Source organism: Mixophyes fleayi, chromosome 2 (genome assembly GCF_038048845.1).
Source record: "Mixophyes fleayi isolate aMixFle1 chromosome 2, aMixFle1.hap1, whole genome shotgun sequence".
Lineage (NCBI taxonomy): Eukaryota > Metazoa > Chordata > Amphibia > Anura > Limnodynastidae > Mixophyes > Mixophyes fleayi.
In genome coordinates this window covers 137,334,015-137,346,090 of record NC_134403.1, presented here as the reverse complement: position 1 = coordinate 137,346,090, position 12,076 = coordinate 137,334,015, and the positions used below count along the sequence as shown (strand labels likewise).

Here is a 12,076-nt window from a genome sequence, read left to right as displayed (position 1 = left end):
CATTTGCTTGGAGCACTTAAGCAAGACCGTTTGCAAAGGCTCAAGATGACTCGATACCAAGACTTCTAGTACAAAATTAAGGACCCATTGGCATAATGAAAGAGCAAGTTATCTTTACTGCTTGAAAACATCTTAATACAAGAATATTTCATGCAAAGAAAAAACGACATTCAGAGTGGATATCTGTTAAAACTTTTTACAGATTCAGTAATAAATCATTAATTATTCTTCACAGTGGTTTATAAAATCCAGTTGGAAATTCTATACTGTTTGATCAGCATCTGCTCACTCTCCACCCCATCAAAGCAAGACTGCTCAGATTTGGGTGATAAATGGGTTATCAAGAACCATGACCTGCGAGGCCAGAAAGGGAGAACTACAATTACTTCCACTTCCTCCCTGCTGATTTTCCTCAGTATTTGGTGAATGGTTATTTATATGATATAATAAGTTATATATAAAATAAGATATTTATATAATATGTGAATGATGGTGAAAAAAAAGTTACGATTTTTGTACTTAAATCCTTCTCTTGGAATCAAATGGCATCACTGGAGATGCCGGGTATAGAGCATTTAGGCACTTTCAAATTTATCAATGAAGTTGAAGCTCCTCCCACTCTATACCACATGGGTTGCTTCCTAAACCTCAGTACTCGTTTAACAAAGCCCGAAAAGGACAAAAACAGGAGTACAGAACAAGAGGCAGAGGAGAAAACAATGTTCTTCCACAATAAAAAAAAAATCTTAAGAACAAAGAACCAGAACATAAACAAAGACTATAAATGGAGAGTGCCAGTGTCCCCCACTGAAATCAGAGAAAAGGATTTAACAGTAGAAAAATCCTATTTTTTCTTACACCCATGGGGCACACTGTAGATGCTTTGGATGCCCCCAAGCTGTCTCTAAAGGAGCGTATGCTCAGAAGTCACGGTGCAAAGCATCTTGCATACAAAACTGGCATCTTTGGACGCAAAAGTATTAAACCTGAGGAACTTTGTGAATGTGTGCAACAAAGACTAGGTGGCCGTCTGGCACAACTGTTCAGCGGAGGCCCTGTGCCATGCAGCCAAAAAGACACCCACTGACCTAGTGGAATGCGCCCTCCCATTGTCCAGCCCAATGTAAGCCACCTGTCAATGGTTTGTTTAGAAAGTAGCCAGCCTCTCTTGTGGACGTCAGAGGACCAACAGGTCATATGTCCTTCGCAAATCCTTGGTTCTATCCACATACCCTCAAGGTCATAACCACATCTAGAGATTGAAGAGAACTCTCTTACTCCGAAGACTTATCCTGATGCAAAGTCAAAATCATAATTTCTTTATTCAGGAGAAATCTTGATAACACCTTATGCAAGGAGTGGTTAGCCCTAAGCACTGCTGTGTCCTCATGAAAAATGAGAAACTGAGTTCTACAAGCCACCAGTTCCAAAGCTCTTCTGGCAGAAGAGGCAGAAAACAGGAGGACTGTTTACCAGGTGAGGAATTTCAACTCCACCGAACAGACTGCTTCAAAAGTAGAGTGCTGCAAGGCAGAGAGCACCAGACTGAAATTCCATGGAGCTGCCAGAGGGGTGTATGGAGGCTGCACATCTATCAATCACTGCAAAAAAAAAATAAAAAAAAAATGTCTGCACCTCAGACAAAAAGAGACAGCTTTCTCTGAAAGAAAACTGAAAAGGGCTGAAACCTGGACCTCCAAAACCATCCTGCAGAAAAGTCTGAAAGAAGAGGTAGGTAACCCCTTAAATTCACAGCAAGAGATCTAGATCTAATTCCTGTCTGACACAGTCTTACAAGCCTTGATCATGGTTTGCTCAAGACTTGACCTTAAGAATCATGCTTTTTACCTCGGCTGGCTTTAATGCCATAGCTGTTAAACTCGCCACTAAACGCCTGCGGATCCTTCATCCTGGAGCAGAGGTGCTCCACCTTGGGTTTCAACTGAGACGCCATCATATTGATTGATCGCATTGTCCTGCCCTAATCAGACTGCCTCTTTCTATAACAAAACACTCACTTCAGCCATAGACAATGCGGCTTCAGCTACTATATACAGTCTCCGACAATACAAACCCCGAACAGACCTGCTACCTGCAAAAGTGCACCTGCTCTGCAGAGAGCCACTGGAGGAAATATCCTTTCTTTGCAGATTTCCTCAACTATAAATTCATTCTTTTAGTTTTACAGCGTTGCCCTTTCAATTGACAAACAAAAATACTTCAAATCTTTAATATCCCACCCAGTCTTCTAACCCATGTCCTGTCTTTGCCAACTTTAACAAACTTCTCTGCCCACCTGCATCTCCTCCACCTTCTTCCCTCACAGCCGATGATTTTGCCACCTAGTTCAAAGACAAAAATCAACACCATTCGACAAGATATTTCCTCATGCCAAATTCCAACCACCTTCATCTACACCGCCCTATAACCCTCAATTCATTCTCTCCAGCAACTGAATACAAAGTTTCCTCACTTATCATATTTCACCCTACAACCTGTACCGATTCCCTCCCAATTTCTCTGATCCATCTCCACTCACTGCATGCTCGCCTCTTCAACCTGTTTCTCTCCACTGGCACATTTCCATCCTCCTATAAACATTTGCTTATCTCACCAAATCTAAAGAAACCAATTCTCAATCCAGCCGCTCTCTCCAACTACCACCTTATTTCTCTCCTCCTCTTTGCCTCCAAACTACTTGAGCGATTGCCTCCATCTCACTTTCTCCTCTCAATCCATTCTAAACTTTCTGCTAACAGGCTTACACTCCCAACATCCCACTGAAACTGCTCTCACAAAAGTGAGACCCTTAGACTGTGCAGCAAGTAGATCATCAATCACTTCTGCCTACAAGACTTCTCCCGTGTTCCCTACCACAAGCAATCAGGCTTTCTCACAACCTTCAAATCTTTAGACGCTCTCTGAAAACCCATCTCTTTTTATTTTTAGATCTTACCTTATCCCCAATGACACTATTCACACTGTCCCAATCTCCACTCTGAACCATCCTCACTTCTCTTATTTTAAATGTGCCCATTTCCACTTACAATGTCAGCTCTCTCATAGGCAGGAACAAACCAAGAACAGGAGTCTTAGCTAGCTACAAGAAGTTTTTGGAAGCAGTGATTTATGCCAAAGGAAATATTACAAAGTACTGATATGATGCATAAACATCTGTCTGTTAAATTCAACAAATAAATAGCAATTGTCCATTACAATGTGCAGACATGTTTAAGCTTGAACTGGCAGAGATTGTGCTACCTTGCTTTAACTGAGAATTAGTTTGATCAGGTGTGTCCAAAGTCTTGCCTACAACTATATATAAACATGTAATATCGGTTTTTGCATTTTAGTCTGATGATGCAGAGTATAAGTGGAAGTCATCCTACAATGTGGTTCAATAATCACTGGAGGTAAGCGGGTAACATTTTTATTGCAGGTTGGAATATTTAATGCAATTCAAGTGACTCCCATGTTCCAATTAAGTATATTTTGCATTATATGATTAAACATCCCTATTAGATTCCAAAGCATACAAAATCATAATTCACTTAAAGTGGATTGAAGCCTAAATATCCCAGAAACCTACCTTTAAAATTTTTAATGATCAGTTTTCTTGAAGCCGCAGGTTTGGACGCCAGTGCTGAAGTTTTAGTAAGTCCATTAGTATGGCCAACTGGTGTTGAAAAATTTGCTTTTTTATGAGCGTCTTGCTCCATGGCAGCAGCAAAAGAATAATTTCAAGTAGGTGATTATTACTAACCACTCATTTGGTGTCTGAAAAAAATAATAATTAGAAACTGAAAAACAGCATGCTATTAATACAGTATAGCAATATGAAACTCATTCATTTTGGAGATGTTTGATCACAATATTGGAATTGAAGGCTTAACAGATATGCAGATTTTCTCTCATATTTGGAGAAATGGCTTTTGCCAGGAATGTGCCATGATGTGAATGTGTTCATAGCACAATACCCGCTATATGCTCATTATTCCAGTAATAAGCATGCAATAAGGAAAACAGAACTATCAGCATTAAAAGATCACAACCAAGGCACTTGATCTAACAAGAGACCTTTGTGGAGAAGCAAGAGCACCAACATACATTGTTCACACAGCTAGCTAGCATGTTAGGCTGAGTAAACACTACAATGTTTTTAGCCCATTATCAGGCCAATCACACAATAAAGGGCTGTTCGGCCTGATATCGCATTAGTGTGTACACGGCAACGATGAACAATTAGCATTCCAAACCACATTGTATCATTTCATCTGAATTTTAAACCAGACTTAAATGTCATTTAACGATGAAACTATGACACTCCCATTCTGCAGTGTGTATGCACTCATGATTAGCAGGGTTCTCTATAGAGAGTGTGCAGTCACAATATTTTCAGTTGATGGATATGACAGATGAAGTGAACAGATCTGAAGGTAAAATGTGTTTAGTGTAAACCAATTAATCAGTACCCCCCCCCCCCCCACCCCCTTAATCGTTTGTAAAATCTTTACGGATATTGCATCGGGAGAATTTGTTATAGTGTGTACTCAGCCTCAAGACAAGCTAGTCAAGTTGGTAAACAGACATGACCAACAATGACAGACAAAGCCGCTAGACTGTGTGAACACATTGTGCTCAGTCTGCGACATCAAAAACTCTAGCAGCAGGAAGCAAAGATAGGGTAAGTGGCCTGCATGTGACACTTTCAACTGCCAGGGCTGTCTGCTGTCCACCACTGGACTAAACAATCATTTTTGGTCTTCTCTGCACAACATATTTTCTTTAAATCTAATGAAAACACTACAATGTCAAGATATTAAGTATACATCACTATTATGTATTAACAGTCACCCTGCAGACAGAATCCAGGTGTGTAAACAATTACGTAAAGCAATAAATTGTGAAACCAACATAGCCATAACAGTATTATCCTGAAATACTCTACTCACAACAGTGAGACACGAACCTAACACAGCAATTATTATCATTTATGCAGATAGTTCCATCCAATGCAGCAGTTAAAAGCACAGATGAAATCATTTACTTTAGGGTGCACAAACTCTATATACCACAATAAGGTTGACACAGTGTTAACCGAGTTAATATTAAATCCTGGTCAAAGTGCGAATATAGCAAGTACCAGACAATACAGTACACTGATATTTTAAAACAGAATAACATTGGTAGCAGAGGCTCTGAGTACTACCAGGATATATAAAATATTCTAGAAATGTATAAAAACAGGTTAGAAACTTTGAGGGGAAAAACAAATTGAGAAAGAAAGTGAATTCTATGGTATCTTTAAAACAAATCACAACAGCATGCAAGCAAAGAGAGGAATCAAAAGTTTAAGGCAAAAGCTTATGAATTTAAGTGGGAAAAGCACCAAGATGTAAGGATATCGGGGGAAACTACACTTTGCTTCGGTTTTAAAGACCAAAAAAAGTTTACGTTAACTAATCGATTAGAAAATCGGTTCTGAAGTTTATCTACTTTTCATTTCATTTTTTGTAAGTGCTATAGGGAGCATTTTATTTTTAAACTACCAGAATACTTCCAGACTCTATCCCGTTCATATGATTTTGACTCAAACATGAACATTGAGAAATATAACAGAAGGAACTAGAACATTAAACAATTCTACAAAATGAAGACTTTAACAACACTAAAACATAATTGTGAACCACAAAGTCACATTCTATCAAAGATTAGTAGCAGCAAATATGTATTAACAAAAATCTGTTATAGGCTTATTAAAAGAGGTGAACATGCCCCATAACAAGAGACACCTGGTTCCAATATTGGAATACCTGAGTCTGTTTTCTCACAAGTCTACTTACAATGTCACTGGCTTAACAAAGGAGAAGTCAGCAAAGCAGAAGGCAATTTCTCACACAATGTCACTTAACATTAGCAACCAACCAGTGTATTACAGTCTACAATTAAGCTGCTGACATATAATAAACATTATGGTAAATTGGGACAGCACACTCTTCAGTGTTATTATACTGCAGGCCTAATTTTATGGAAACTAAACATACTAATAACAAATACGACAGTGGTGAGGTGTCTCGGTATCGCCAGGCTGCTATTACTACACACAGCGTTTCTCTCTTCCGGTAACACCGGGACCGAGTATTGGCAACTATCGGAGACTCACCATGCAGGGACCGCGCATGCGTCAGGAAGTCTCGCGTCGCTAGACATTACAAATGACGTGAGGGTTCGTAGCGCATGCGCCTTTCAGTGAAAAGTATCGCGGACATCTCAACGTGACGTCATCAGAAATTGTCGGCGCTTGCGCGGTTCTGTATGGTGAGTCCTGGAGAGGTGCTCTATTCTTGCCTTTAGTAGCCGATTGCCACCAGAAGTTCCAATTAGATGAAGACAACAACAGAGTGATTATATTGTCGTCACTCTGGGATATCCGAACGATCAGAGTGTATCTCAGAGGTACTTATCTCATTCATTGTTCACTAGCATAAGTGACTGTCAGCATTTAGATAACCCAGCTGCAGCTCTCCATTGGTGTTTTCCCAGGCACGATGGGTGTTTATATGACTGGCTATATGAGTGCCTAGGAAGCAGATCCCATCATTGCGGAGAATTTTCAGTATAGCAGCAAGATCAGCCATACACAACCCATAGCTGCTGGGAATCAGGGATATGGCAGTCTAGGCAGTATCCACAACTTTCCACTATTGGGAATCAGATATTTTGCAGTCTAGGAAGTGGTTTAGAAATCATTACTTCAGAGAACAGCCACTTGATGCAGACATTTGGGAGCTTGCCAGCTGTCCACATCCTGAAGTTGTAGGGATGGGGGGAATATGCTGTTTCAGCAGCTGCCACATCCCTTAACTGTCAGAATTTGGGAATATGACAGTTTAGGCAGCAGTCCATATATACTATCAATTTGAGGAATGATGTGTATAGCTGTCTAGAAACCACAAGCCATCACTACTGGGATTCGGGGATGTATGTGTGACAAGAAGTCGGATATTGTGCCTGCTACATTGAAGCATCAGATATTTCATTCTGACAGCGAGAAACTTATAAATCCAGTTCTTACAGCCCTATAGTATAAAGTCTGATAGCAAAATAGTGTGTCCAACCAAATGTACAGGTAGACATCTACTGTGTAAAACAGTGCTGGTGTGCCCCCCTTACCCTATGGTATTACCTGTCGGTATACATGGGGATCAGTTAAAAGTGAAGACCATTGAACAGGGCCAAATTAAACTTTTATATATATATATATATATATATATATATATATATATATATATATATATATATACACACACACACACACACATAGAACACTTAAACTAAAATAGCAAATGGAACAGAGTAATCAATGTAAGACTTTGAATTTGTCAACTTGTACTGCATTTTGTACAGTGCAGCACTATACATGTTACAAGCAACACAAAAATGGATAGTGTAAATATTTTAAACATCATAGAGAGTAACTAATTAGAAATATGTACTAAGATGCTACGTACTTACTCAAGGCACACATGCCCTTCTCCTTCAGTCAGCAGTATTGGTGTGTGCCTGCACTTGTGGTTGTACCAATTATTGTTTTGTGCTTACCTGTACCTCAAAACTTGGTGTCAGGCTGACCCCATGCTGCAGAGTTTTCCCTGTTCTTTACTGTTGATTGTGCTAGGTGAATGAAGGTGTCAAAGCTCCTGTTGAGTCTGCAGGATGTCTACCAATCCCTGGTGCCCACCAATATGATCATCCCTCCTTTATGTATTCATATAGCCATTTGTAACTATCTTGTCATATTCTTCACCTCACCTCCTCCACTCGCTCTCCCTTCTCTCTTCTGGCTCCCCTTGTGCCTGGTTCTGTCTACCCTCCTTTAGGATGTAAGCTCACATGAGCAGGGCCCTCTTCCCTCCTGTCTCCTCACCTGTTCTTCGGCTCCATGCTTATTGGAGCAGCCTGCCTGGAGTTTCTGAAGTATTGGTATTTTTGTTTATTGTTCTGTACTGTTTCGCCCTGTATAGTCTACTGTTTGTACTGTGTACGGCGCTGCGGAAATCTTGTGGCGCCTAACAAATAAATGATAATAATAAATAATAATAATAATTCTTATTACATCAGTATGCTTTGTTAGCTGATGCTTGCTGTTTTTTTGTTGTTTATAACAGGCCCAGAATAAGCTTATATTGAGGAGGAAATATGGCACACATTACTATTAATCAATATTTACAACAGGTATTGTGACTTTAATCGGTTATATTTTGGCTGTTTGTGGAAATATTAGCAAATGTAAAAAAATAAATAAAGAGGATCTGTCATCAATGTATAAGAAAATGATTTCAGAAATGAAGATAACGTTTGTAAGGTAACTTTATTATGACACTTGGAATATAATATGTTCTGTATTGACCTTGTCCCAGTGGGTCATATGTTGTAAATGTGTGTGATGTTTCTTTTGCTGAAATTGTGGACAGTCTTCATATTCACAGTATAAGATGAAACTACTACAAATTATGCCAGCTGGGATTGCTTGTTTTCATAGCATTTATCATATGCTGTTTCACTGTCTTTTTCCAGGGTTCCAGAAAATAACCCTTTCAGTAGAATTGAGTATTTTCATTTCTAGATAATGCACAGAGATTAGAGGTTACTACAGGGCTAGGCACTGGTCCCAGTGAACTAGCCCTCACACCTTTCTCATGAACATAACTATTTATATTACAGACTGGTTTTTAGTTAGGGTTACTCTACCATTTTTAGTAGCATAATTGTGTATAATTAATCTCGTGAGACAACTTGTGTGATCTGTAACCAATGCAATTAATCTCAAACAATTGTGTGACTGAATATTGCTCAGTGGAAAACTACCAAAATTGCAGACTTATAGTATAGTAGCTTGAATCAATTCATAATACAAACATGTGCTTTAATACAGTGATTATCTGTAGTCATAATATAATGTGCAGACTTTCAAGTGTTAACTATTATGAAATTTACTTTCAGCCTCAAACATGAATAAACAAGAAATAATTTGAATGCTTGTAGTAACTGTATATGTATTGTGTGTTAATCTAGGTGGTGGAGGCTATTGAATCAAAAAATGGTATCAGTTTTGCAGACCTGGTTTCTTTTAGGCATCCTCACATTGCAAACCCCAGGTTACAGGTAGGAAACAAATCACACATGTGCCCTTTAGTATATTTCTTTTTGAAAACTATTAAGTGTATATAAGTTCTTAGTATTTTGCATATTTAATGGTTGTACATTTGGTGTTGATTTTGTTAAGCTAATTGTTCATCTTCATTTTGTTTTCTTTGCGTCCTTTAAAGGGTTTTTCTCTTTTATAGTGAAGGGAGACAGGGGATTGTTACATTCAGTATCAAAGTACGTTTGTGGGTTTCCCGCCATTTGCTGTTCTCAGATTTACTGGAACTTAAATATAGCCGAGACTTTGCTGAACAACGTCAGTTCTGCTTGGGTATCTCCAGAGCAGATGATATCTGAAGCAGCGCTCTTATCGTCAGGAGCCAGAATCAGACCTTTCCTGCTCTGGAGAGCAACAGAGACCCAGCTATGTTTTAATACTAAGTACAGCAGATAGTGGGGGTCCCATTATAGGAGTCCCGTGAGACCCCCTCCAAAATTAGAGATGGGGGGGTCCGGTTCTCCGAGAACGGAACCCACCCGAACTTTGGGTATCCGAGTACCGAGCTGAGCAGCTCGGTACTCTCTCGCCTGTTCCGAATCGAGGCCGAACGTCAACGTGACGTCGTCGGATCTCGGGGCTCAGTTCTCGCGATACTTCAACTTTATAAATACACGCCTCCACAGCAATCCATTGCCATAGCAATCTATTGCCATTTGACAGAGGGAGAGAGCAGGATGTAGTCATAGGCTGATTAGAGCAGGGACAGAGAATACAATATTGTTCTTGCAATTGCTCTAACCAAAATCGCTAGTGCAGAGAGGAGGATAGAGGTTTATTATTTTTTTCTTAATATTTGGCACTCCCCAGCGCTTTTGGGGTGTCCACCATAATTGTGCATAAATATTTCTGGCTGTCAAAAGTCATATCTGTCAGCAGTATCTACTAAATAATTTTTAGCACTCCTCAGTGCTTTTGGGGTGTCCTCCCTAATTGTGCATTAATATTTCTGGCTGTCAAAAGTCATATCTGTCAGCAGTATCTACTAAATAATTTTTAGCACTCCTCAGTGCTTTTGGGGTGTCCTCCCTAATTGTGCATTAATATTTCTGGCTGTCAAAAGTCATATCTGTCAGCAGTATCTACCAAATAATTTTTAGCACTCCCCAGTGGTTTGCGCTCAGAATGGATTCAAAGCAGTCCACATATGATCAGAATGAGCAACCAGGTTCTGTCACCAGTCCTGATGTTAGTGTTCCCAGTACGTTATCTGGCCAAGGCGATGTCAAGCAACAGAGTGTTTCCAAATTAGTGCAAAAAATAAAAAACCCCAAAAAATTTACTGTATTGAAGCGAAAAAGAAGTGTAACTGAGCAAAAGTTAAGTGACGATAAAAAAAAAATTGCAAGCATGCCATTCTACACACGCAGAGGCAAAGCGAGAATGAGGCCTTCACCTTTGGCTATTAGTGGCAGATCCCAAAAAGTTACCCAGCCTACAATTGGTGCACAACTACTGTTACACGTCAAAGCCGAGCTGCAAGATAACAGTGAGGCATTACAGGAGAATATTTGCTCTGATTCACAAATGACAACAATCCCTGTGGAGAGTCCATCCAACAGTGGGATGTCTAATCGTGAGCATTCTGCTGATGTGTGCCTTAATAGCCCGAGTGTAGCCGGTGATACCCAAATTAAGGATGCCACTTTGGAATTAGAAGAGGATGAGGGGGAGATTTGTGTAGGCGACGAGGGCGCTAATGAGGATGTTGATGAGGATGAGGTTGTTTGTGTAAGTCCTGCACCAGTGGCAGCAGTTCTGGCACGTGACAAGAAAAGTGTAGGGTGTAATATACATTCAAAGACGATGGCTGCATTGCCAATATGCATAGATGGAGAGGAAGACAATCTGTTTTGTGTGTAGAATAAATGAAGGCCTACCAACGAAGAATTAAACTGTTTTTTTGGATGATTTATTACCTCAACAATTAGATTACTTGTCTCTAAAACAGTTGGAGCAGTAAATTTGGTTAATTTAGGCCCAAAAACATGGATTTTCCCAAAAAATAGCAAAACTAAACCAAACAAAACCAAAACACGCAATGGCGGTTTTGCAAAACCAAAACACGACGGTAATCCAGATCCAAAACCGAATCCAAAACCAAAACACGGGGGTCAGTGACCATCTCTATCCAAAATACTATTATATGATAGGGAGGGCAGTGGGTTAAATTCAGTATTATAGTCAATAGCCACAAGAGCTCTTCAAAATAAAACATGATATTCTGTGTCTCCAAGGAGTAAATGTATTATGCTGTGGTTCTTGCAAGACTCCGACATTCCGACACTTGCCTTTAAAGACATTGTCGTTTTAAATTTGCCCTGCAAAGTCGCTGAATGTTGGAGTCTTGCAAGAACTGTGGCGTAATACATCTACCCGCAAAGGGGAACATCTACCTCATTAAGTTCCCCTGTGGTTTGCAGTACATAGGCAGGACCAGCTTAGACTTTTGACCTATAGCCTTTCCTAACATTTTAAAACTCATCTTAGTGCCAACTCATTTAACTTTAAATTTATAGGAATCCAGCTTACATGTTTGTACTGTATATCAATAGTCTATTATTTTCTGTATTAAGCCTGCAATATTGTTAATGCAACCCCATGCACCACGTTTGTGCGTCCTAATGGATTTATTCTTAATGTCCATGTATATGGGACCCAGTTAATTTTTTTCAATTTTTTACATTTCATTGTTTTTATTCATTATATATTTTATTCATTATTTTCCTCTATTATTCTTTTATTTACATCTGTGTTTTATTTCCCCCTTGTAATGATAACCAAATTTATGGCATATTTGTACTTGTTGTCAACGTCACTGATTCAACAATTATCTAATTATGCATACCCATTCTTCAACTACCTTTTACA

The 12,076-nt window shown here is 39.4% G+C and overlaps 2 protein-coding genes across 5 annotated transcripts in view; one reads left to right on the top strand and one right to left on the bottom strand.

Moving 5' to 3' along the window:
- CUL4A (cullin 4A) overlaps window positions 1-6,209 on the bottom strand; it is a 79,192-nt gene extending 72,983 nt beyond the window's left edge. Inside the window, exons 1-2 of one of the 4 annotated variants that reach the window (XM_075200044.1) lie at window positions 6,164-6,209; window positions 3,590-3,777 (exon numbers count right to left, since the gene is read on the bottom strand). In XM_075200044.1, coding sequence (XP_075056145.1) covers window positions 3,590-3,719 — 130 coding nt within the window. In that variant the 5' untranslated portion in view covers window positions 3,720-3,777; window positions 6,164-6,209. The other 3 variants (XM_075200045.1, XM_075200046.1, XM_075200047.1) reach the window with 3 other exon arrangements.
- A 62-nt stretch (window positions 6,210-6,271) lies between these two features.
- PCID2 (PCI domain containing 2) overlaps window positions 6,272-12,076 on the top strand; it is a 33,422-nt gene continuing 27,617 nt past the window's right edge. The window contains exons 1-3 of the mRNA XM_075200041.1: window positions 6,272-6,456; window positions 8,169-8,235; window positions 9,076-9,165. Of these exons, the coding sequence (XP_075056142.1) occupies window positions 8,200-8,235; window positions 9,076-9,165 (126 nt within the window). The 5' untranslated portion in view covers window positions 6,272-6,456; window positions 8,169-8,199. The remainder of the gene's footprint in view (window positions 6,457-8,168; window positions 8,236-9,075; window positions 9,166-12,076) is intronic.